At 46.3% G+C, this 26,056-nt stretch overlaps 2 protein-coding genes across 5 annotated transcripts in view; one reads left to right on the top strand and one right to left on the bottom strand.

Annotated features, from left to right (window-relative positions):
- The window catches only part of LOC146785159 (solute carrier family 53 member 1-like), an 831,379-nt gene that overhangs the window by 544,807 nt on the left and 260,516 nt on the right, over nucleotides 1-26,056 (top strand). Inside the window, exons 5-8 of one of the 4 annotated variants that reach the window (XR_014970551.1) lie at nucleotides 12,332-12,422; nucleotides 13,138-13,238; nucleotides 13,341-13,441; nucleotides 13,848-14,893. The exons of 2 other annotated variants lie outside the window; for them this stretch is intronic. Coding sequence is in view for 1 of the 2 variants with exons in the window: in XM_085633964.1 (XP_085490090.1) it covers nucleotides 13,848-13,867 (20 nt within the window). In the remaining variant the exon portion in view is untranslated. Of the gene's footprint in view, nucleotides 1-12,331; nucleotides 12,423-13,137; nucleotides 13,239-13,340; nucleotides 13,442-13,847; nucleotides 14,894-26,056 lie in introns of those variants that run through there. One more of the 4 variants, XM_085633964.1, reaches the window with a different exon arrangement.
- Nucleotides 1-26,056, bottom strand: part of PLPP5 (phospholipid phosphatase 5) — a 247,391-nt gene that overhangs the window by 45,993 nt on the left and 175,342 nt on the right. The gene's annotated exons all lie outside the window — the stretch shown is intronic.

The following is a 26,056-nucleotide window of genomic DNA, read 5'->3' as shown; positions in this document are numbered from 1 at the left end:
CCTGTAACACCCCTAAATGTAGTATTTAGGGGCACCTTGAACCTTCCTTCCTCAGATCCAGATTCCGAAACAAGCAAGAAGATCAAGAAACAAGAAGACCTGCCGTGCAGCTGCTAACAAGAGGAAGACACCAACTGATTTGGTCCCAGCCCTACCGGCCTGTCAACCCTCAAACCTGCTCCTGCTAAACCCCGGCGTCTCCAGTGGTCAGCAACCTCAAAAACCCCGGAGGACCTGACTGCCTTGTGACTCTCTAACTGGGACTCCCACGAGCAGTGGTACTGCTCAAAGCAAGTAAAAAGCCCCTGGCATCAGCCAGGAACCGCGACTCCTGCACACTCTGCACCCGCCATGCCTGGCCTGTGCCGGAGTGGACAAAGACCACAAGGACGTCCCCCCGACTATCTCTGACCCAGAATCCAGCACCCAAGGACCCACCTCGATGCTCCTGACGACGCCTGAAGCCTCAGAACCAGGGACCCCTCCAACCGCGACCAGCAGAGGGTAAGATTTCCTGATGCCAAAAGGCTCCCCTGCACCCGGTGCCCTGCGGCCCTCTGTACCCAACTCCTGGGTGCCTACCTATCCTCCAACTAACCAACTTACCTCTCGAAGTGGTGGTCGCACCTGATGAATCTTCGTCCCAGAGCTAGCAGCCTTTGTTCGTCCTTGAGCTTCTCCATTGAAATCCATTGAGCGCCCGACGGCTCAAAAGCACCCTGCACCCAGCCGCCCAAGTGCCCCTGGCAGTGCAACCTCTATCCTAATCTACTTCCCCCCCCCTTGCCCTGAGTAAGTGACCAGGTGCCCAGCTCCAACAGCCGCGTGGCCTGCTAGCCAGCAGCCACCAACCAAGGACCCCCTGCCTCCCATAGGATAACATTGGGCCTAACACTCTCTGCACCCGGCTGCCCCTGTGCCGCTGAGGGGGTAAAAACTGTACTTACCTGACCCTGGGAGACCCCTGAGTCTATGCCCAGAACCTTAACTCTGCCAGTCGAGTACTTACCCAAAATCCGATAACTCACTTTTCTTCCATAGGGTAACATTGACTGGTTTACTTCGAAATTCTTCTGTCGAGTTTTGAAACTTTAAAATATTCACTAAAAAATCAGCCGATCAACGGAAACGAATTTACTCACCTGCTATCAGGAGAGATCCCAGTGCTGGATCTTGGTGCCCAGCACTGACCCTGCAAAGTAATTACAATCGTACTTACCGCTAACTTGATTTTCCTCCATAGGATAACATTGCCTGGTTTTTGCCAGAAATTCGTCCAAGTGTCGATTTTGCAAACTTACAAATATTCGTTAAAAATCGCCTGTATAACAAAAACGCATTCTTTCAACTGCTTACAAGAGATGCACCAGTGCTGGATCCAGGATCCAATACTGAGTAAGAAAAAGTAAAGATAATCCTACTTACCTGCCAAGTGAATTTCCTCCCGTAGGATAACATTGGTGATTCTATGTGAAAAAGTTTCTAAGTGTCAACTTTTAAAATACTATAATATTCCTTAAAAATCACAACTGTAACCAAAACGTTTTTACTCAACTGTTTACAGGAGATGTCCCAGGACTGAATCTAGGATCCAGTCCTGTGGTAAGAAAAGTAATCCAAAAAGTAATCAATTGCATTTAACTAGAAATTCCCATTGAGCTCAATGTAGAATTGTGTTTGAAATGTGTTGCCTATTGCAACAACTGTAACTATTGCATTCAAAAGTCTATTGCCTATTTAAAAGTATTTATCTAAAGCATCTCATTCTGAGAAAGTATATTTTGATACCTATTGTTGGTTCTATAATAAAACTATATATTTTGATACAAAACCATTGGCCTATAATTCAGTTATTGAGTGTGTGAGACCATTTGCTGACTGAGTGTGTACAACAAATGCTTTACACTGTCCTCTGATACTGCCTTACTGCTCGACCAAGCTACCACTTTAGAGAGTAAGGTTATATCTAACTTTAAGCTCTGCCAAACCTCTGGGGACTGTGGACTCTGTGCACACTGTACCTATTTAGGAACAGTATATACAGAGCCACTTTCTTACATATATTCCCTAAGAATGCTATAGTTTGCGTGTAGTGTGCTCTAGGGGGAATTGTTAATGTGCGCTTAGCTTTAATGTAACATATTTGAATGCACTTAACTATCCACCGTGCAATACTCACTTTTGATATGGGATTGCCTTTATGTGGTGCGGTAAAAGCAACAAAAAGTGGTTTGGTTTTCCTAAAGAGTTTTGTTCTTTCTATGTATAAAGTAATGCTCTTTTGACATCTATTGTGTAAAGAGCACGCTCTGCCACCGAATCTGGTTGAGGGAAGAATACAGGCAATTCAACAGACTGGTTGATGTGAAAGGCAGAGACAACTTTGGGTAAAAATTTGGGGTTAGTCCTAAGAACCACTTTGTTTTGGTGTATTTGCAAAAATGATTCTTGTACAGTTAGTGCCTGAAGCTCACCCACCCATCTTAGAGATGTGATGGCGATAAGGAAGGCTAGCTTCCATGTGAGAAATTGCAGTTCACATTTGTGCAGTGGCTCAAATGGTGGACCCATAAGTATAACTAGGTTTAGGTTCCACACCGGAGAAGGTGGAAGTCTAGGAGGAATTATTCTTTTAAGTCCTTCCATAAAAGCTTTAATAGCGGGCACTCTAAATAGAGACAAGTGCTGCCTGTTTTGCAGGTATGCAGCAAGATGTACTCGTAGAGACTAGATTAGAACGCTGTAGGTCTAACAGATAACAAATGATGTTTTGTATAGAAGCATCTAGTGGATTGACCCGATTGTTGTTACAATAAACTACAAACCGTTTCCACTTTGCTGCATACCATGCTCTTGTGGTAGGGCGTCTAGCCTCTTTGATGACATTCATACAGTCTCGCAGAAGATTAAGGTAGCCAAACTATGATTTTAGGTGCCAGATCGCAAGGTTGAGATGACTGGGATCTGGATGTCTTATCTCTCTATGGTTCTGAGTGAGGAGCCTGGGGGAAAGGTAACGTTTTTGGTGAGGAACTACTGATAGTTCCAACAGGGTTGTGAACCAGGGTTGCCGAGCCCATGTGGGAGCAACTAGGATCAGTGTCAGGGAGTGCTGTTTGAGTTTATGAACCACTAAGAGAATTAGCGGGAGAGGTGGAAAACGTAAGCACATTTTCCTGACCAATTCATCCATAGCGCATTGCCTTTGGACAATGGGTGTGGGCACCTGGAGGTGAAGCTTGGGCATTTTGGGTTGAGGTGTGTGGCAAACCGATCTATTTCTGGGAAGCCCCACATTTGGAAGAATGGGAGAAGGGCTTGAGGATGTAGTTCCCATTCGTGGATCTGTTGTAGTTGGCGACTGCAGATCTGCTCAATCTGGTTGTTAACTCCTGGGAGGTATTCTGCAAGGAGATCAAGAAGCTATATCTTTTGAGGTATGGCCCATCTCCAAATGCTTTGAGCTAGTTGTGAAATCTGTAAAGAGTGTGTCCCTTCCCGTTTTTTTATGTAGTACATTGCTGTCATGTCTGTTCAAACTAAGCCAGTTTTGCCTACTACATGCAGTTGAAAGGCTTTTAGTGCTAGAAAAATTGCTAGTAGTTCTAGATGGTTTATGTGGAGTTGTTTTTGTTGTACAGTCCACATGCCCTGAATGGTAGGTTTTTGAAGATGCGCTCCTCAACCAGTGAGCGATGCGTCTGCTGTTAGCACTATCTGTGGAACCGGCTCGATGAATGGCCGCCCTTTGGAAAGGTTTTGTATGCTCCACCACTGCAGAGAGCGAAGGGCGTGGCCATCCACCAACATTAGATCTGTCAACTGACCTTGAGCCTGGTTCCACCGACGTGCTAAGCATTCCTGTAGGGGACGCATTTGAAGCCTTGCATAAGGGACGATTAGAATGCAAGAAGCCATCATTCCGATCAATTGCATAAACACTTGTGCTGGTAACGAGTGTTGAGGCTGAAATTGTGATATTAGATTTTGCATGTTGCGTATCCTGACCAAGCTGGGGTATGCTAGAGCTTTGCAAGTATCTATTGTGGCTCCCAGATACACTTGTGTGTGAGATGGCTGGAGGTGGGACTTGGTGAGGGTTCACAGTGAATCCCAAGTTGTGAGTATACTCCGGTCCCTTGAGGATGACATGAGCTGAGCGTATCCAATGTTGTCATCAGATGGGGAGGGTCTAGAAGGATACAGGTCAGGGTCGTTGTCTGTATCGGATTCCTTATCATAATTTTCCCAAGGGTCAGTGTCTTGTGGTATATACTGATCTTGTGGTATAGCCTGCTCATCGTCCGTATCCCCATCCCCGTCTCCACCATCCTCATCCTGTGTGGTAGGTGAAATTGGAGGTGGTGGTGAATTTGATGGCGAGATAACTCAGATTAGGAGGAGGAGAGGAAGGTGGAATCTAAGGGGTAGAAGGGTTAGTACCCATGTCCTTTTTCTTAAGAGGTATAGGAGAGTCCTCTGAAAGATCAATCTTCCGTTCACTGGGCAGAGTGGCATAAATGTGACCCGTTTGAGGGTTAATCAAGTCTTTTTGGCTTTGGATCCAAAGGTGGCTCCTCAGATCGGGGCTCTTTGGATGGGGTGTCCTTTTCATTATGCGCTGATGTGGGCGCCAAAGGTTTCGGCTCTGGCGCTTTTGGTAGAAGGTTTAGGCTGCGAGTCTTTGTGCTTGCTAGGTTTCGGCTCTGAGCCTTTCAGTGGTAAAGATAAGATTTCGGCTCCGAACCTTTCGGTGCGGAGGATTTCGGCTTCGAACCTGTAGGCGTGGAGGATTTCGGCTCTGAACCCAGGGTCGGATTTGTAACGCGGGCAATGCCCGAGGGGCCGGTGTCCGAGTTCCTGCTGTGGGCTGCTATTTTGAGCAGTTGGGAGGGAGGGGGGGGGTTTGGGAGTTGATTTTGGCGCTGCCTCTATTGTTCGAATACAGCCAGCGGCCCAGTGGGTGTCTGAGTGGCCTTTCTAGAGGCAGATGGGCGCTCATTACCTCCCGTTTAGCAACAGGCAGAGGTATCACTCCCTTTGTCTCGCTGGCCTGCCCATTAATGTGTGCACATACTGAGCAGGGGAAGGGGGCCTGAGTAGAAGTGGCCTCACTTGTTTCCAGGTGTGTTTCACCAGTGTAAACTAACACGTGCATTTTTTTTACCCCCTCTTTTTATTTTTTTAATAAGATTACGCCGAAGCAGTGATTTGACAAAAGGCATTATGCAAATATGGGCAGATTTTTCTTCTTTTGCGTGCCCGGGCTGATTTTCAATCCCAATCCAACTCTGTCCGAACCTGTAGGTGGGGATGCCTTCGGCTCCGAACCTATAGGTGTGGAGACTTTCGACTCCAAAATCTTTGGTGTCGTAGTTGTAGTCTTCAGTCCCGGTGGTGTGGTGACCGGTAGATGCTTCGACTTCTGTTTCGGTGCTGAAGGTGTTGGTTCGGCACCGGAATGGGGCTGGCTTGAGTCCGTGCCGGAAGGCTTCTCTTTATGTTTAGCTGGGCTGGGAGGCGGGTCATCGGAAATTTTGTCGTGCCGACCTGAGCCCGGAGGCAAAGGGGGTACAGGAGCCTTTGTTTTATGTTGACTGGGCACAGGGGCATCAGTACCCCCGCTACGCTGACCCGGAGTGTTGATCTGTTCTTCTTCTATGTCGGAGTCCACTTCGGACACGGAGACCTGTTCTGCCTCGGCTCCTTCAACTGAATGTAGGCTATCTGGATGTTCGCCGAAGATATCCGGTACGGAGACGCTGCATTGCATCACGTGGCATTGAGCCAGACGATCACGAATTGTCTTTTTCGATCGGAACGATTGATGCGTCACAGTCCTTTTCGTTGTGTTCCGGGGATAGGCAGAGGTTGCAGACCTCGTGCAAATCGGTGCGTGGAAACTTAGCACGACACCTGGGACATAGTTTAAATTGAGTCCGTTCCTGACTGCTAGCGCGGTCGGCATGGGTAGGCCCAACGGCCCGCCTTGAGTTTCTCGATCTAAGGTTTTCTCAGCTGACACGATGCGCGTCGAATGGGGAACCGCGATCAATGACAATACCGTCGAGGGTAGAGGATTGCGCGGCGAAGAAGTTCGGAAACAATACCCAACCGGAGTGCAGCAATACACATCCTAAACCGATGGTGGAAGAAAACAATCTAAGGATGGAGCCCATGCGGACTATCACTGAAAGGAGTCGCCGCCTACCTCGTGACTGGAAAGACTTCTTCGAAGAAAAACAAAGTGCAAACATCCAGACCCAACACTAGATGGCGATCTCTGCTGAAGCATATGATCTACATTTCATATGCCTCGAACATATATTTACAAACATTCTGAACTGATTTGGACAGCTCTTATTTTTTTTTTACTGATTTCTTTGTGTTTTTGCTATTTAGGTTCATGTTTTTAAACTTGTTTTTATTTAGCAACGTTGCACAGGAGTACATCTCATAGAATGCCATACACGCAGTTAGAGAGCCAACTGTTTGCTAACAGAGGATCTTGGCTTAACATTTATGTACAATAGACTGAGCTGTTACATTTGCTTGAGTACTCGACTGTCCGTGGCAGTGCTCAGGTGTCTGACTCGGATTCCTGTGTGCAACAGTTTTTTGCTCAGGACTATCAAAAACTACAGATCAATAAATAAAAGGAAATGAAAAACAACAGTTTGCCTAATGATATAAAGAGAAGAAGAAGGAAGACTTGAGGGAGGGGGGTGGCAGTGACTGGTTACAGTTTATCATGTGCGAAAAAATGTGTTTACTCTTTAGGGCTCAGTGTCAAGGGAGACTCCTGTAATCTAGGGGTGGGTCAAATTTCACAACATGCAAGACTAGAGGAATCTGGACCACTTTCCAGAAGAGCCATCCGTAACAGAGATAATGACTGCTATTCTTGGCATGTTGAGATGCAGAAAATTGATTACTGAATTGCATGCTGCCTTAGTTAAAGGCACAAAGGGGGCTACAGAGCAAGCACAAGATAGATGGTCACCAGAGTGTTTGGAACCCCTAATTGACAGTGCCTGGAAGGTGGCCTGTCCTCAGTTAAGGGATATCTCTCAAAATGCGACCTTTAAGCAACTCCACTTGCACTATCTGCACAAAATCTTACAGCTAAAAAACTGGCATACATTTACCTGGGTATGTCATCAGCCTGTCCACGTAGTGGCACCACAGCGCATAATTTCTTCACATGGTCTGGGTGTATCCATGGATAGCTGAATTTTGGAGCAAAGTGATATTGGGCATACAAACAATGACAGTTATATTACCAACTAACTCTACTCAGCAATAGTTATTGGATATCTTTCCAAATAAGAAAATGTATAAGTATGGCGTCCTTGAGTATAGTATTAGCTAAGATATATCTATAGCACTCCACTGGGTGTGCCCCAAGGCCCTGACTCACGAGAAATGCAAGAAAGACATTATAGAAAGGGCCATTGCTGATGAGCAACATTTTAAACTCTCTAGGAGAGATGAAAAAGTAACTGAAGATTTAGCTAAATGTACAGAAATGCTTGCTAGAATAACAGAGTGCGTATTGGGCAATTGAGAGGGGAGGCTAGTGAGACACTGGATCTGCCCATCACGCTCCAAGAAATCGATGAAGCAATTAGTCACTTGGCTTCCGGGAAGACCCCAGGGCCGGATGGCTTCCCACAGGACTACTATGCCCACTACCGTGAAATCCATGCCCCGAGGCTTATGGATCTCTATGCTGAAGTGATGGAGAAGGGCTCATTCCCACCCGAGACGGACACGGCTACGATAGTAGTCCTTCCAAAAACACAACCCCCGTCGCAGTCTTGTTCGCATTATCGGCCTATATCTCTCATTAACACCGAGCTTAAGATATATGCTACCATCCTGGCGCAACGGCTTCGCCCGCATCTTGTCTCACTGGTCCACCCGGACCAGTGTGGATTTATGCCGGCTCGAGGGACTAGGCACTGCTTGCGGCGCCTGTATCTGGCCCTGGCCCACCGGGAGCGCCTATCTCCTTATTTGGCCCTATTACTGGTTGACTTTGAAAAGGCCTTTGATTCGGTGGGGTGGGTTTACCTCGGAGAGGTCTTGGAGCACATGGGTTTTGGCATCCAGTTTCGTGCTATGGTCCGGGTCCTCACCCCTTCTCTTCGCTCTTGCGATGGAGCCCCTGGCCGCTTTGGTCCGATAGGACCCAGTTTTTCGCGGATGGGACTGGCCGGGTATGGTCCCTGATCAGATTGCCCTATACGCGGACGACGTCCTTCTCCATCCCTCAGACCCGGCTGCTTCGGGTCCTCGTGTTTGCCTGATTCTTCGCCGTTTCGGACTGGCATCGGGTCTCCGCCTAAACCCCAAAAAATCTGTCCTGGTCCCGCTGCACCCGTCTAGGGAGTGCTTCGATTGGCAGTCGGATATTCCTCTCCGGAGACTCTCCTTTAAATATTTAGGGATCTGGATCACCCTTCTTCCGGAGCACTGCTGGGCCCTCAATGTGGCTCCTGTGGTAAACAATACCAGATCGGACATGATGAAGTGGCAGTCGCTCCCGTTTAATCCATTGGGGAGGATCGCACTCTACAAGATGATGATCCTCCCTAAGTTCCTATACATGCTACAGAACACGCCCTGCTCCTTCCCCCGCTCCTGGTTCCGGGAGATGGACAAGGTAGCGACTAAGTTTCTCTGGGGTGGCGGTAGGCCCCGTCTGGCCCTGGACCGTTGTCGGGTTCCTTCATACGATGGATGCCTGAGTATGACCAACCTCTATTTGTATTATCTTGCAACTCTGCTTCTGGTGGTCCATGATTGGTTCTCGGGCGGGTGGGACGATCCGGCTTATAGGCTTGAGGTACAGCGAGTGGGGTTCTCCTCCATTCAAAACATGCTCTACGGGGCGGTGATCCCCCTATCGCTCCCGGACGTTATGCGGGTCTCCTCCTTGGCATGGCGTGCTGCTCTACGGCATACCCGATGGACAAGAACACTGACCCTGGTCACACCAATTTGGCATGGGACTTGGCTGCGGGAGGTGGCGGGGTTGGAGGGGTTGCGAGCATGGGACCTTCTGGGGCTCTCTCGCTTAGGTGACCTGTGGCGGGGGGGCCGCATGTGCTCCTTTCAGGAGCTTCAGGGCCGATTTTCATTGCACCCTTCGCAATTCTATAAATATCTCCAGCTGCGCCACGCGGTCCAAACCCACATCCCTCTGGATTCGCGGATTCCTGACCACAGCCCGCCTGAGGCCCAGGTGATGCTGTGGTGCCTTGGGAGGGGGGGAATTTCCCATATCTATCGTTCCCTGGTTAACAACACCCCGGTAGACTGGGAAGGGCTGAAGCAGCGATGGGAGACCTGGGTGGGTCCATTGGATGAAGCTGATTGGAGAGACGCCCTTATGGCCCCCAGGACGGTTACCACTTTGGCTAGATTGAGGCTCATCCAGTTTTATTATCTGCATGCCGCATATTTGACCCCGGAGCGCCTCTACCGTGCTGGTCTTTCCCCGGAGGCTTCATGCGCTCGCTGTGGGCAGGCCCGGCAGACTTCTTCCACATGGTTTGGAATTGCCCGCGTTTGGGGAGCTACTGGGGGGAGATTGAGCTTGAGCTAACGGAGGTCCTGGGGTGGGAGGTCCCCCATGACCCCAAAATGGCTTTGTTGGGGATAACGGATGGTTTGGACAGATCCCGCAACGAAAAATATTTCCTAACTACTGCTCTGGTAGTAGCTAAAAGATATTGCTGCCGCCTGGAAGCAGGTCGATCCACACAATTGTGCTAAATGGAGGAGGGGCGTGGACTGGTGTGCCGCACAAGAACGGACAGTATATGTTGCTCGGGGATGCCCCAAAAAGTTTCGTAGAGTATGGGGGAAATGGTTAGGGGGCGTATTCTAGGGGGGGGGGGGGGAGCGCGGGAGAGGGAGGCGGGAGGCCATGGGAGGGAGGATTTCGTTACTGCCTGATATTGAGCCCATGATATGTCATTTTGATGCCAGTTTTATTGGTCTGCTGTATGTATGTATGTTTGATTATCAAAAAAAAGAATAACAGAGTGCAAAACAAACATTCTTCCTCTACTGCGGAGCCCGATGGAACATAAAAACAATATTTTAACCAGAAGTTAGTGTTAGAAATGCTCCTGGTGTGATGACCTTGCATGAAAATCTTTGTAAACATTATTCTACAATTGGACACGTTTCAATGAGTAAGCCAAGCTTGTCTTTTATAAGGTCGAAAGATATTTGATGATATTGTGGACTGCAGCAACTAAACGTTACTCAAACAGGCCATCTGGTCCTTAAGTTTTCGTATGGACAGGGAGTCCTGTATTTTAAAGAGGGGTCACCATCCGGCTATTGATTCCGGTTTGCTAAACAAAGTACAGGCTTATATTTTGTGGAATGTGCCTCATGAAATGTGTGCAGTTTCTGCATACTGCTGAGACGTAGTGGGCAAAAGAACGATGGATTTAACCCAGATCTCTTGACTGGGGGAGAATGTCTGCATTGTCAGCATTCCGTCCATCATTTGTTTGTTGTAACGCTTTTCGCCCTAAGTGGGATGGGTATTCCCAAACGTGGGACCCGTGCTCACTACGCCACTGGAGTCAAGCTATCCTGGCTGATGACGGCTGATAGCCAGAAACCGGTCCTAGGATGCTTGATTCCGGTCCAGGGAAGACATGGCTTGGCAGTTCGGGCTGGACTGTTCCCATGAGGCACAGGGTCACGACTGATTTGCATATGGCCATGTCTGAACTGGGGTGGCGTAGTGGGCAAAAGAACGATGGATTTAACCCAGATCTCTTGACTGGGGGAGAATGTCTGCATTGTCAGCATTCCGTCCATCATTTGTTTGTTGTACTGCTGAGACAGGGCATGCTCCCTTTACTTCCCTTCCAGGCTAAATGGTGTGGATCATCAGCGGTCTGTAACGTAAAAATGGTTCCCAAGGTATCAACCATGTTCTATTTATTTGCCCTGCTCTGCTATTATTTTTAGGCTATGTGGGGGAAACGGGGAGAGAACTAAGAGTCAGGTTACAAGAGCACAGATCAGCAATTAAAACTAAGAAACTGACTGCACCTCTTCCTCCACATTTTCTCGAATCTGGACATGGAGAAAATGACTTCATGAGGTTCATTCTGGAAAAGAGTAGATAGGAGAGGTGGCAATATTACCAACAAGCGCAAAGCACGTGAACAATGGTATATTTCCCATCTAAACACTGTACATAAGGGGTTGAATTAGAGAGAAGAATGGGAAAATTTATTAGTGGCTAGATGAGGAATATTAGCAATTTTCAAGTGCTTATCGGCCTTAATGTTCCTTTTTCCTGACGAAATGGTCCTATTACCATCCTTTTAGGGTGTGGTTCTTTTTCCCTACCTCTGAAGGAAAACTCCAGTAGGGGTCCAGAGTATGATTTTGGCTATGGGAGCGCCCTCTGTCATTTATATGGGTTTCCTTAGGTTCATATATAGCTTTGAGCTTTTACAGTAATGATTTAAGGGATAGGCTGATAGTTACACTATCGCCTCCTCTGACTCCTTGAGAGTGTTTTTCTGTGTTTCAGAAATCGCTTTGCATTCCGATACTTTGTCCCTCTATTTTTTTAAGGACTGCCGCATTTCTCGGGTCTTCCGCCTGTTAAGAATGGCGGCTGTTTCAGAAATCGTTGTGCATTCTGATGCTAGGTCTCTTTATTTGTTTATTTCAATGCCTGCCCCATTCCTCGGGTCTTTCGCCTGTTAATAATGGCGGCTGTTTCTCGAAGGTGTTCTTGCACGGACTTTGCTCTTTGCACGCAGGAGGGATGGGTTTGCTGTATAGTTTCCCCCGGACTATACAATATTCTATGAATAAAGAACACCCAGTTATAGTATTTAGGAACACTAGTACACACGTAAGTCTTTTTTTAAAAGTTTTTTTTTAAAAGAATTTTCTCGATAAAATACATTGGCTATCTTCTTCAAATGGTCTCAAATGGCCTTTAATAGTAACTGTGATGGTTATTACTGCCAATATGTATACTTAGATTCTGTACTGTATTAGATGTTCTATATTTACCGTACTCTTCCAATATGGCGCACCTATTTGCGTAGGTCGGGACACAGTCTACATTCAGTCGGTACTACCCCGGAAGGGGTGGGTTTACTTCCTATTGCCGACGCGCGCAAGGATTCTGTATTTAAATCCTCCGTAAATCAAGCTAATTCGACAGAAGAGACCTTACCGTGTGTACCGCAAGAAGCCAAACTGAGGTAGGTCTCTACAATAGATGTGCTATGGGCCAGATCTAAATATATTTTTTAAAATTTTCCCACAGTGCGTAATCTGGCACCTATCCAAGGTCTGGGACATCTTTATGCTCACACTTGACGAAGGCACGGGAATTCGTTATTGAAAAAGTTTTTAAGGTAATTCGTCGAACTATACACCCAGTGCTCATTTCTTTTCATTGATTCATTTGGAAGACTGTCAGGCACTATTGGGAGGGGTTATGACCTTTTGCACGATGGTTGCATCCGGTCACTGAGCAGGGATAGATTAGTGTTACCTTTAAAACGGATATCTTGGCCTACCTTTTTTCAATGGATAAAAACATGGGATTGTAACTATAAAATGGCGATGTCCTGATGTTTTGTAATAGGCCTAAGGAGACACATTACTAATTATCATATAGGTGTGTCTCTAAGATGTATTATATCGATCCAGCAATTAGGGGTTCTTACCAACTACAGGACGGTTTATTCGTACTGTCAACTACAGGGTTGGGGCAGGAACCGATAATTCTTACTGCGAGATAAGGGACCAATAGCTCTTATTGTGAGACGGATTTTGTTCCATTGTGGAGGACAGGGCTGTTGAGTGGATAGTGATCATTAGTGGCTATATAATCATGCAAGATCAATATTGGATTGTGATTACATGTGGGGTGTTTTTGATACTCCTAGTGAAACCCGTTTCTTTTAAACAAATCTTGGATTAAGCTCTAAATCCATCACTGCATTCTTGAGTGTTTGCAATATTGGTACCCAGGAGGAACCGAAAGTATATACTGTCTTCTGTAAGATCTTTAAGTAAATGCACAAACTGAGATATAAAGAGTATAATTACTCACTTTGTTTATAGGTCTCTTTAATTTCTCTGTATGAAAATCGAATAAAGATTGTATCCAGATAGAGGAAATAGTGTCCTGAGGTCCATCCAGACCCGGAGTCGATGAAACCAAGGTATATGGAATAGCATCTAATTTTCAGCTATTATAAACGAGTTACAATTCTTATTTAAGTTTAGAGTTATGAGATCTGGCTTGTCATTTTCTACCTAAATAGGCATTAAACCATGTTGAAGAAGTTTCTTGAATACACATAAGAAACAAATAAACAGGACTTTTGGCAGGATCCATATGGACACAGTCCTCCAAAGAATAAATGTGAGTTCTTTACTGTGACGATGCATGCAAGAAAGAATGCTTAGAGGACAATATTTGGTCCCTTGGCAGAATGAGGGAATTTCCGTTTTTTGTCAAATAAAAGCGGGAGTGCAGATATTATAGTAGAGCACAGGTAATATATGTAGTAAGATTCTTTCACTAGGACCTGTATTTAATAGCCATATTAGAGGCTTAAGAGATATACCTGAACGATAGTGTATATTTCTGTTAAGTGGGTTTCCACTAACATATCATATTGGTTGAAAAACATTTAAGCCTAGAGTGGTATGTTTGCGTGTTTGATTCCTAGGTGTGGGATGTTGGCTATGGACAGTTTTGATGTGCCAGAGAGAGAGAAAAAATAAATTTGGAAAGTGATTAAAATGATGTTATATGTTATTTTCAGATCATTTCGTTGTAGGATAACTGATATTGGGACTTTATTGTACATTTCCTGAAGAAGGTGTTGGCTGTGAACCATTGCCCACCGAAACGCGTCGATGCTCTTGAAAGAGGAAACCACCTAAAATCTATGATTACGGGTTTTTGTGACATACATTCAATAGTGATATCTCTTAGGGTCGCAAATGATAAATCTTTGATTTGGTGATTTCCTTATGTTAATAGGATTACTTTTTCCTTTTTTATTGTGTTCCCAATCCTATGTTTCATGGTGTATATTATTGTGTATGTTTTTTTTAATTAAAAAAATAGTGACAGTTTTTAAGCTACATTTTATGATCATTTGTGCATTGATGTATTGACATTGTTTCTGCTTCATAAATAGCTACATGACAATGTGCACTGTTGAATATGTACTTTCTTTTATGAATTGTTAAATAAATTGCTTTGATTTATTTATTCTCTTATCTGTTTTGATTATGCTCATGCTGTCCATCCTCATCCCCTCAATGTGAAAGGTGTTTTGGTGACAAGGAGGCTTTATTTTCTTGACTAAGGTCTTATTTGGTGCCCCTCTCCTTTGTCATAGGGGTCCCTCTCTTCTTTTTTGAAAAAACTGCTCTGCTATTATGTCAGCAGAAATTTTAAGTTGTATTAAGGTGTACTAGTTTGTACATTGTAGAGGTTGATAGTATTTCGTAAGTGGGCATTCCTTACTTGTTATGTATCAGCTATTTGAATTGTTTTATTGCTACTTTGTGTTATATAAATCAATTTTTATAAATACATTTTAAATCCTTGAACTGATGGTACGAAAGATACTTTATATCCCATTTTGTATAACATGTTGCTGCGAAATGTTTAGTAAATGAAAGTTTTTAGAACCCTGTATATTTTCTATGATTGTTGTACATTTTGGGTGGGTTGGTGCATTTTAGTATGTTTATCCAATTGTAAATTAGCATGTTATTTCATTTATATGCATGTAATTGTGATATTTCATGTAGACCTCTCAGGTAAATAAAAAATAAAAAATTGTGGACTGAAAAATAGCAAAATGTACATTATCTGTAGTTTGTAAATCATTTCCACTTTGCTGCTTAATATGCTCTCATTGTCAGTTGTGCTTTGTAAATAATGTCAATACACTCATTAGGGAGCTGCCACTACCCAAATTCTAAGATCTCAGGTGACAAACTGCTAGATTCAGTGACTGGATATGGATGCAAGGTTTTCTCCCTGGTCTTGTAGCCATTCACCTATGGGTAATAGCAATAGCATCATTGATAGTAGCAATAATATAACATAACAGTCCCATGGGAAGGCGCTGGTGGTGGAACTTCAGGGGCTGATGTCTGACGCAGAGGGAGAAGGGAGCACATCTGACCGACAGGAGGAAACGGTGAGCGGGGAGTAGGAGGGGAACCGTGGGGAGCACTGGACGTATGAGGCACAGTTAGACATGGGGGGCAGCCCAAGTTGCCTAGGGAAGGTTTGAGCACTCACACACGAGTCATGGCAATGGGAGGGGCGCATCAGGAAGAGGGCTGGCACAGGGGGGCACACTGACATGGGTTGTGGGAGGGAGGGGGAGGGGGGGCTCCACGCAGGATGGGTGACTGTTCTTTTGTACAATTGATGGCATGGTTAAATGTAAAACTCTCCGGTGGAGGGCGTTGAGCAATTGTATTGTGAGGTTGATATGCAAATAATAAAAAAATGTTAAAAATAAATAAATAAATAACAGTCCCATGGGACTTCCTAGTGCTGAATAAAATATGTTTGTTATGCAACTCAATAGTTCACATTGGTTATTTACCTCAGAAAATAAAAGGCTGAATCGACCCAATGAGATTTTAACCTGTGACCACAAGGTCAAATGCAAATTCTATCTGTAGAAGCACTGAACTACCACACAAACTATAATATAGGCAAACTGCCCTGTCTTTAGTCGTCTAGAGTAGTCAACGTTCACAGGAACAGTGTTTTATCATATGCACTACAACCCTACCAGCCCTTTCCCTTCAGCATAGAAGGTATCACAAGGTATCATTTCAAGACCTTCCTTAAGTTAGACATACCCACCCTGAATCTAAACTCAAACCAATCATTTTGCTCCTCAGTTGCAGTATCCTTTGGTTTTTGATGGTTCCGACTTTGAACCTCCTAAAGACTAATTTTTGATTTAAGTTCATCTGACCATGCCAGGCTTGTTAATGTTTCACAAAATGCAAGTTAGAATCAGAAGAGCCACATTCTTGGCCTCGACTGTCTGCAGCACTGAACTTTGATCAAATAAATAGGTTCTTTTGTAAAACTATTTTAGCAAAATCATTTCTTCAATTTCTCCAGACTACACTAAATGAGAATTCCCCATACAGCTAAATGACCCAAATGTTTGCCTGCAGGAAACCTGGCAATGTTCTTAATTCCAGTAAACTAATTATTTTGCAATTTCTGAGACTGCACTAAGGTCAAAAAGAGGCCACTTTAAAGGCTGTCTGGCAATTCACAATGGAACCCCTTGCCATACGTCTCCGTGGGGAATCCAACTGGCGGATAAGACCCTATATGCAGATGATCTGCTTTTATATTTTCAGATCACAATAAATCTTACACCCCTTCGGAACACCCTGGCGGACTACGCCTCAGTGGCGGGCTGCAAGTTAACTGAGCAGATCATCAGCGTTCCAGTTTCGTCCTAAGCAATCGCCCTTCGAGCTACATCTGGGCGACACCCGCATACTTTGGCAGGCACAAGCGACTCGAAATTTGGGAATATATTTATATCATACTCCCACTAACATCTATGAGCAAAATAACCGTAAAGCTCTAGCAGGGATTAAAGCCCAGGCCCAGTTTGGGCAGACTCTTCCCCTGGCCCCCATCGGGAAAAAAGCAGTGGCAAAGATGGTCATCCTGCCAATGTCTCCTATTATTTCTCAAATCCCCCAGCTGTCCCTCCACATTTCTGTTTCCAAGAGCTAGATGCTATCCTGTCTAACCAAATCTGGGGTTCCAAGCGTCATTGGGTAGCTCTTGCTAAACTACAGCTCCCAACAGATCGTGGGGGCTTAGTCGCCTTATCAATTGAGGCCTATTTTTTGGCAACACAGCTCCAATGGCTGTCTTGCTGGACAGTGGGCCGATATTTGTGGGAAGCCACTGGCATCCATGATTGCAGCTTCCAGTCCACAGGCAGTGTCAAACTCCACTGAGAGATCACCACGAGAGCAGTAAGCAGCGGAGGCGACCGCGGACTGCTGAGCAGCGGATCCAGTAGCAGATTCAGCAGATTTGGCGGACGCTGCACTCCAACAAAAGGTGAGCAGCGGCGTTCGTGAAGCTCCGATATTACCCAGCATCCCTCCCCTCCGGCCTTTCCCGACCTCCCGCGAGCCCACTTGCCCGCTTTAGAACCGGCAGTAAAGTAAGCCGAGGAGAGCGCTGCGAGCGCGGTCGCCATTAGGTGTGGCCGCAGAGTGTGAGCCCGGAGAGTCCGCGGAGGCGGTCAAACTAGGTTGGGTGCGGCTTGCGGCTCACTAGTGTGCCCTGCTTGTTTTCCCCCAGTGTCAGCCTTATGGGGGGCTTAGTGGGTTGCAGTAGGAGGTGGTGGAGGGCAACAGGACTGCATAGGGGGGGGGGGGTAAGTCTACCCGCCCTCCCACCCCACCCCTCTCACCCCCTCAATCCTTCTGCCCTCTCCATTACCGCCTCTGCCATCGCCTCCTCTTCCATCTCCGCCTGTGTCACGGCGGCCTCTTCACCTTATAACCAGGAGGCAGACACTGTTTGTGGTTTCCCGGCAGAGCAGTGGAGTGTGGAGGCTATCTGAGCCAACAGAGCGGGCAGAACCTGCGGAGCTCCTTCTCTCCTTTGGCCCGCCCGCCTGCCTAGTGGAGCAGAGAGCAGCAACAGCGTTGGGGGCCTCGGGCGTCCCTGTTGCACCGCTCCTGCAGGGCCCGGGTCCCACAGCACCGGTGCCGCAGGAGGCAGGTTCCAACAGAAGGGGGGTCCTAACGAGGCCTGAGAGCAGCGGCGTAGTAGCTGTTGCCGAGTGTGATCTGGGCACTGCGGAAACGGCCCAGCCAGGTCTAGGTGTCGCTTGCAGCAACCCTGGGGCTTCAGCTTGGGCGTCACCTCTTACCTACCTCCCTGCTTCCGCCCTCGCGCTCCTCATCCTCCCACAAGCATCAAGAGGCACCAAGTGGACCTAAGAGGACTCAAGAGGACCCCAAGCATCAGCTTAAGGCAAAGGCACAAGCATTGGCCTAAGGCAAAGGCACAAGCCAATCAGGAGGAAGGAAGGTACCAAAATAGAACCCCCCTCAGTCTTCAGCGGACGATCATGATGCTCAAAAAGAAGCAGAGAAACAGCATGGGTCGAGATCTGGCGTAAGAAGATCCGGTGGGGCCGGCGCAAAAAAGGCTTACACAGAGCGTAGCCTTCACACAATTCCAGGAGCAAACTAATCTTAGTGCGCCCCATCTAGTGCTCATTACACACTTCTTTCAAGCCACAGGCAGCTCCAGTCCGCGGGTAAGGCTAAAAGCACCCAACGAATTGCAGCAGAAATCCACTAGTGGCCCAACGAGGACAATGAGGATAAGGAGGCGCTAGTGGCCAACTTTACTCCATTACAAGACCTTCCTTAACCGTGACACCAGGGAAAGATGGCCAGACCAACTTTACAGGATTAGACAACTTAATCTCCTACTTCCTACAAAAATTAGAAATGACTATTGAAAAAACCCTACTGAACTCGAAAATACTTCAGAAAGCACTCAGACGTGAGAAAGCCCCATGCAGAGGGTTGGAACCCGATGGGTCAAGAAGCCCCGCAAGAGCCCATGCAAGAAGCACCTCACGAAGCCTTAAATCTGATGACAATAAGAGAAATACAGGATACAATTGCCAAGGCCTTGATCTGTCTGAAAATGGAAGTTCAAATAGTCTTATTGCAATCAATTGCTCAGCACCTGGCACGCCAAGATGATAGGTGGGCAAAATTAGAGGCCACTATCAAGATGCATAAAGCAGCCTCTGCTCGCACAAGCTCCTGTGCAGACATCATAGAAAAGTAGTCGGAGCTACCAGAAGTACTAAAGGATATGCTGGCACTGGACAGGGGGATATGTCCCTATTAAATCATATAACCCCCAAGTCACAAGCTGGGAAGAATGTGGTAGCAGCTAACTCCGGAAACCACTCTCCTGCAAATAGACGTGCAATTAAGCTACTGCTGGCAGGACCTAGGAACACAAATATCGCAGAAGTCCAAGGGAATAGGGACCCAGAGACACCATCAATCGTCACATTAATCGGTGTCCCCCATGGAGAAGCAGCTCCTGCTGAACAAGGCAGAAGGAATAGTGGCATGGATGGTAGCCCCTCTGTCAAGGAGGACTAAGAAAAAACTAAAAAAATAACTGAAGAAATCAAATATCAAAAGAAGATCACTATTACCAGAAATGCTGAACTCTAGCAGCTCAGCGAACAAACAATCCAAAATAGCTTTTCTCAATCTTCAACTTGAAACCGCTAAACATGGCCCAGGCGACAAGGGCAGAATACATAGAGGTAAACGAAGCTCGAAGCCCACGTAGCACATACAAGGAGGATCCACAAACAGCAGGGAAAATAACAGAAAAGAACCAGGAAGAGGCAGTCGGACAGTCCAAAACACACGAGGCTGCCAGCACACAAGTCAGGGCAGCCGCCTCCGCGGGTCAGGAGCTTTTGCTCAGTGCAACGCAGCACACTAAAACCAACCAGGGTGAGCTGCATGAAGAGGAAAAGAGGGCTGGACTGCCAAATGGGGCAACAGGCAGATACCAAGTAAGAGCCTCCTATAACAACTCACTAAATCAGAATCATCATAGGCTCTTCCTTTGGAGAGGACAGATTAACACTGCTCACGTCCAAGCTCAACAACCAACCAATAATCCACGAGGTGTTGCTCACCCCTAGGTACACAGCCAAAGGCTCCTACGACATTCTGAATAGGTCCAACATCTTACGTTTATTCGGCCACAGACACCTTGGCACAGATAACCTCTGAAGATAGAGTGGGTAAAGTTCAGAAGGTTAGACAGCAACACCCACGGTGATTCCACCTTAGTCTGCTTCACCCAACAGCCAGTACAAGGCGGTCCTTGGCAAATCACTGCACCTCGCAAACTGGGGTATAGAAGTCACTGCACTTAGCATGCCGAAATACCCACACATGCTTATTCCCAAAAATGACAGGCAGGAGCCCACATCAGTCCTCAAAGGTACAATGAACAAAAGCGCAGGAAGAAGTGATATATCTGAATGATCAAGAAGCCCGGTAAAAATTTGCATCTCATACAGCGACACGCAGTGCAGAGTACAGACGCATCAGCAAGAGCAGGCCACCATGGAGGTCCCATGGCAACACTATCCCTAACCAACGTTATAGCTACAACAGCAGAGGAAGCTTAACATCAACCCGCGCTCAACAATACAAACTAACCCTCATCTCATGGAACATCGCAGGGTTAAGTAAGATTTTTATGGACAAGGCCACGCAAGACTACCTTGCAAAGGGGAACATATTGTGCTTTCAGGAGACCTGGGCTAAAACAACAACTCCAATTGGGGGCTTTTATGAACATCACATACCCACGACCAAAAAGACTCTCTTCGGACACCAATCTGGAGGTTTACCCATCTTCCTCAGCCACACCATCACCTGCAAACTTAAAACCACAGTCATAAAACTGGAAACACCCGACCTCCAAGAAATAATAATCGAGGGGCTGGGCAGGAGGCAACAGCCCCATCGCCTCCTGCAAATTAACTGTTATATTAATGCAACAAATTGCCAAATGCAGCTCGCCATGGAAACCTTTATCAGCGTCTTGGAAGATTTACTTATTAAATTTGAACACCATAACGTAATTATTGCAGGGGATTTTAACTCAAGAGGTCTGGACCATGTCCCAGTCACACCCAGCACCGGGAAAAAGTTGGGCCGTTGATTTCTTTTCTCAAAAACTTTAAGCTAATATCCACTCATGGAATAAAAAATAAAAAAACAGCCACCCCTCATGGACCCCCAAGTCGACCTTTAGGAATACATCCACCATAGATTATATTTTAATCAATGAAAGGCAGGCTCATAATTTGAGTGATTTTGTAGTGGACAACAGAGAGGAAAGCGATCACAGGCCACTCTGTGCCACCTTTAATCTGGCCCTGGAACTGGCTGAAACCCAGAAAACAATCAGTGTAACCTTGGGCGAAAAACGATATACAGCCCTAAAAAGACTAAAATGGACCGCCAATCTTAGTAACAGACTGCTGGTGTATGTAGCTGCAAGGGAGGAGGTATATCAGACACAGCTGACAATGAACATCATAAGCCATTGGGAAACGCTAATAGCGGATTTAAAGAAGGACCTGGGTAATGCTCACCAAACAAACAAGCATTGGCATAGCCAATAGGTCTCGCCTTTGGGACCTTATAAGTGTTTAGCCATGCAACAGTTGATGCTGTTGTACCAATGATATTGTGCTGCATAACTAAATACTTATAAGGTTCCAAAGGCGAGACCTATTGGCTATGCCAATGCTTGTTTCGCTTTTATTATCGTGTTGCAGTTATCGGAATTAGCTATTTTGTAACTAACGGGGCAACATTTTAGGTACACTAGCGAAATTTGCAAAACTCCCGAATTTTCCCATTAGAAACAATTCTCGAAATTGCCTATTATGCGATTTGGTGCAACTTTAACCCAATTGCGCTACTCGAGTAAAAAAAAGAGCCTTGCCAGTGCAGACTGGTTCATACACAAAATGTCTTAACAAGAGACATTTTTTGCTCGAACCAGTATCCTTCCGGTATCTAGTGAGTTTTTTTTTTTAGTTCTCAGTGAGGCGAGTGTTCGAGGTTAAAAAAAAAAAAAGTGACGAGATGCTGGCAAACCACTTGGCGTTAAAGTAGAATTTCACATCATTTGTCTAGTATTTTGCAAAATTTAGTGAGAAAAGATGTTAGACGGTTTTGCACGTCCCTTCACTAGGACAAATCATGGCATAGCATATCCGCTTCAGCGCATTTTTTAAATGTTGTCTGGAGATGTTGCATGTCCTTTTCATAAAAATAAAAAGTGCTCATACAAGCTTTCCTCCAATTCGTGTCAAACCTGCAGCAAACGCTGGCAACTGCAACACAGCAGAGACAAAGAGCTGACTTCTGTAATGTAGGTCAGCACTCTAGACTCTGATTTCTCACCACAACTGAAGGTGTACAATTACTGAAAACAATGAATCCTCTGTTTATAAACTCAGAGCAGCCTTTCATTAGAATACTAGAGGGAGAGAAGTAGAAACCAGAGCATGCCAAAACACAGATCACCTTTTCAGTGCTCACCTTCAGGGGAGAATCCAGGTAGTAAACCGGATTCAAAACACAGTTCATTAAGCGTCGCGTTATTGTCCTACATTACGTTTCAGGAAATTGAACCACAAGGGAAAAATAAATGACATAACTCAGAGCCGGGGCCTTGTGGGGGATATTTAGGAGCACAGATGAAGCCTTTGCTGCTAAAACAAAGGTCTAGAGATAACATGCGCATTAAAAGCTAAGCCCACAGCCCTTAGCACATTTCAAACCAGGTAGTGAAATAAACTGCAAAGAGAAAGAACTAGAACCTGTAAGCGTCTACTCCTCGTCCAAGTCCTTACTAAACAAGCAGGAAGTGGGATAAGGGAGGGGGTGGCAAATGGTGAGCACTTTTGCGGCCGCTTTGATGTTCTCAGTGGCCGCGCGGCTCACTGAGAACATCAAAGCGGCCGCGAAAGTGATCAGGCAGGCTGCCAAATGGTGCGCGCGCCCGGCGCACATTCACTGTAGCTGGAGGCCTTAAAAGCACTAGTTTGCAATTCCAAATCCCCCGTTTACTAAAGCTCTCACCAGAGCAGTGATAAAGCGCTGGCTCAGGCGAGACCCAAAAAGGAGCTTCAACTCAAAACATCTTTCCTAGGAGACAAGAGCCCAGAAGTGCCTCAAACAATGTAAACATGCTCTCAAGAATGCAATTAAGGCAAAAAAGAAAGGAGTCCATTTGTCACAGGTATGATCCATCTCGGCCCTGCGAACCACATACAGGAAGAAAGTATGGGAGCTGAAAAGACAGTGCATAAAAAAAAGAACTGGCTTAAAGTGTTCTCCTTAATCGAAGACCAGGATAACTCCAAGTTATGTAGATACATTAATATCCTGAGCGCCCGAAGTACGCCTAAAGAAAACACTGTTGCTAGCAACGTATGGGAACAGTATGTGAAGGGTCTATACACGAGTGAACCATGCAAGGTGGGTCACCTCATCACAGAGTGGTCCCATGCAGCAGCAGAGACCACTAAACCCCACCTGAAGAACACGCAGGAAGAAGCCATAACACCAAGTCAATCGAATTGTTACACGGAGGAGGAGATCACCAAGTACATCAGGGCAACAAGAAGTGACGAGCCCCTGGGCCCAACGGCATTCCTGCCCAAGTTTTTAAGTCCGCCCAGTCATTCTTGGCGCCTGTACTCACTCCACTATACAACTACTCATATGCCACAGCATTATTACCGCAATCTTGGAAAGGCTCAATCCTGTTTCCTATACACAAACCAGCATTGGCATAGCCAATAGGTCTCGCCTTTGGGACCTTGTAAGTGTTTAGCTTTGGCACTGGTGTGAGTGACAGAGCGAGAGTCACCACAGTAGAGGCCAGTTCAGTCACGACGACTTCAGTCATACTATGCCCTTTACATGCAGCTGATGTCTTTGATAATAGTAGCTAACAAGACCGAAAGAACCGCACTAAGAAACCAAACTGACACATTCTCAGTGGCTAGTAGTGTACATACAGCCCCTGTGTGTGTGCGACGCTGTGTACCTTTGTCGGACGTTTCCGTGCAGATGATTGCTTCTATAATGCTGGCCCGGAGCTTGTGTCACCTGCCCCATTCCACGGGTCACGTGTGGGGGGTTAAAACTCATGTTTACGTGAGGTGCGTGGTCGTGAGTTTTGCGGCTCCCTCTTTCTTAATCACACTCGGTGATTTTTACTCCTACCGGTGACCTACAGAACATGATGGATGGGTATTATTGGCCTTTAGAAACAAGTTTGTTATCAGCCTTTGAGCACGAAAACGCACTGGGCCGTAGCAATAAAGTAATATTTATATTGGTTAACACACTTCGGGCATGTGACATGAATAAACAAACTACGTGCAGAATATCTGAAAAGTGTCGCACATATCCGTGAAGAAACGTGTGGATACCGGTACTTTAGACCCAGTGCACAGCATCGTGAGCAGCACTGATGATAAACTCCAGTTCTAGATCAAATAAAGATAATAAACTGCGCTTTCATCCCAGCAGTGCTGCTTGCTGTGGTCAGCACCCTTTAAAATAATAGGTTAAAGCGGGCCCTCAAGGACCCCCGCGCCGTGCCCTTTATCTCTCACGAACCAGCCTCAGCGAGCTGTTCTCGTCAATGGGTTGCTGAACTGCACAGCCTGCCATTGTATTTTTAGAAAGTCACTCCAAACTCTTCTGTCCCCTTAATATCCATTTCCTGCCTCTGACCACAGTACCCTTTAATGTCTAAAGCCCAGTGACTCGCAGCGAGCGTGGATTTACAGCCCAGCCCCTCCCCCCTCCTTCTTCCCTGCCAAGGAGAAGCGTGCAATAAAAAAAACAGAAAAAAATGAGAAGGGGGGGGGGGGGGGGGGAGAAGAAACCGGTGCGAGAGCGGGTGGAGAGGGATGGGGGAATAAGATGAAGGGAGAGATGTAGGGGACGGGCAGGAAAAGAAGAAACACAAGCAGAGTGCACGGCCCAACTTCACAAACAATCGCGACTCCCGTCCTGCCCTGCCCCTCAAGTATAGCCAGGCAGCAGATAGCAACACATGTATTTTTTTATTTATTTGTGTATTATTGACATTTTGTTCGGCCAGCATGTGTGTCATTATGCATTACACCTTGCATCATGCATTCTGGTGTTCTCTGTTATCTCACCAACAATGCTACTAGTATGCTATGATTCTCTGCTGGGAATATTATCATGCCCGAACAGGACGTGGAGCTCTGAAAAACTTGCATGGACCGAAGGCTTTTTTGCCTGAAATATTCAGCGTCTTCTGCGTGTGGTTAATACTTAGAGGACATGAAATGTATTTTGTACCTAAGGTAACCGTATGTCTCCTACTTACACTGATCCTCAGCGATTTCAGCCTAAGCTCCGTGTCCCATTGTTGATCTTTTAACGGATGTCATTTGTCCGTGATTACAACACTTCTGGGTCGTATACAACCAATTCCACAAGTGAACATATTCTAGGAAATCCTTTGGGAGTCGGCGGTGCTGCTAACGTGTCAGGTGACCCAAGATTGGCATATTGGCAGCACCTCAGCCAACCCAAGTGCACAGCTCATAATTCCGAAGTGCTGACAGGCAATGAAGTCGCACCTGCGCTTGAACTGAGCAGTTTTCCTGGCTATCGGGCGGTGTCTCCCAGTTTGCAGCACTCCCGCGTGAGATGAGTTAGTATATCCCAGACCAAGCAATGGCGTCCTTTCTAGGCCAGGGTAGGCGATGGTAACTGCTGCTCTCGGTGGTTCTGGCTGGAAAGAGGGGATCAGAGTATACAATAGAAGCTTGGAGCAGGTGCTGAAATGAGCGGTGGTTGGATCCTGTAGCTACCCCACACCCTCTGCAGCGAACTATCTGATGGGTTACTGTAGTGCCGTCTCTTGAAGTGAATTTCAGTGGAGTCCTGCAGCGAGCCGTAGGATAAGACTGGTGGCGGTCATGTGTAAAGGGTTTGTTGTGTTTACATGTTCGCCTAAAGTGTTTAAACATTGTGAGAGGATGTGGCGTTATGGTAGTAACTGCCGACTCTGTTTCTATTTCATATTACATGCACACATGGGGAGAAATCTTGGCATTTGCAGGTCACAGGAAGCCATTGCATGTTTATTCTCATGTCCACAAAACTCGCAAAGGACAGTAATTTGGTGTGAGAGGGTTGTCGTAGTTTGTGCTTTGCCCAGCACTCAGTTTGGAAATAGGAGCCCAAAAATCAACAAGACGCGCGGCCGCGAGACGCGCTCTGTGGCGGAGGAGGGACTGTTAACTGAGAGGGGGAGCAGGAGGTGAGCCTGCGAGTGGTGCGCGCGGCATAAGTG

Source organism: Triturus cristatus, chromosome 11 (assembly GCF_964204655.1).
Source record: "Triturus cristatus chromosome 11, aTriCri1.1, whole genome shotgun sequence".
Lineage (NCBI taxonomy): Eukaryota > Metazoa > Chordata > Amphibia > Caudata > Salamandridae > Triturus > Triturus cristatus.
Note: the sequence above shows the minus strand (reverse complement) of the source record. Positions and strands in the feature narration are given on the sequence as shown.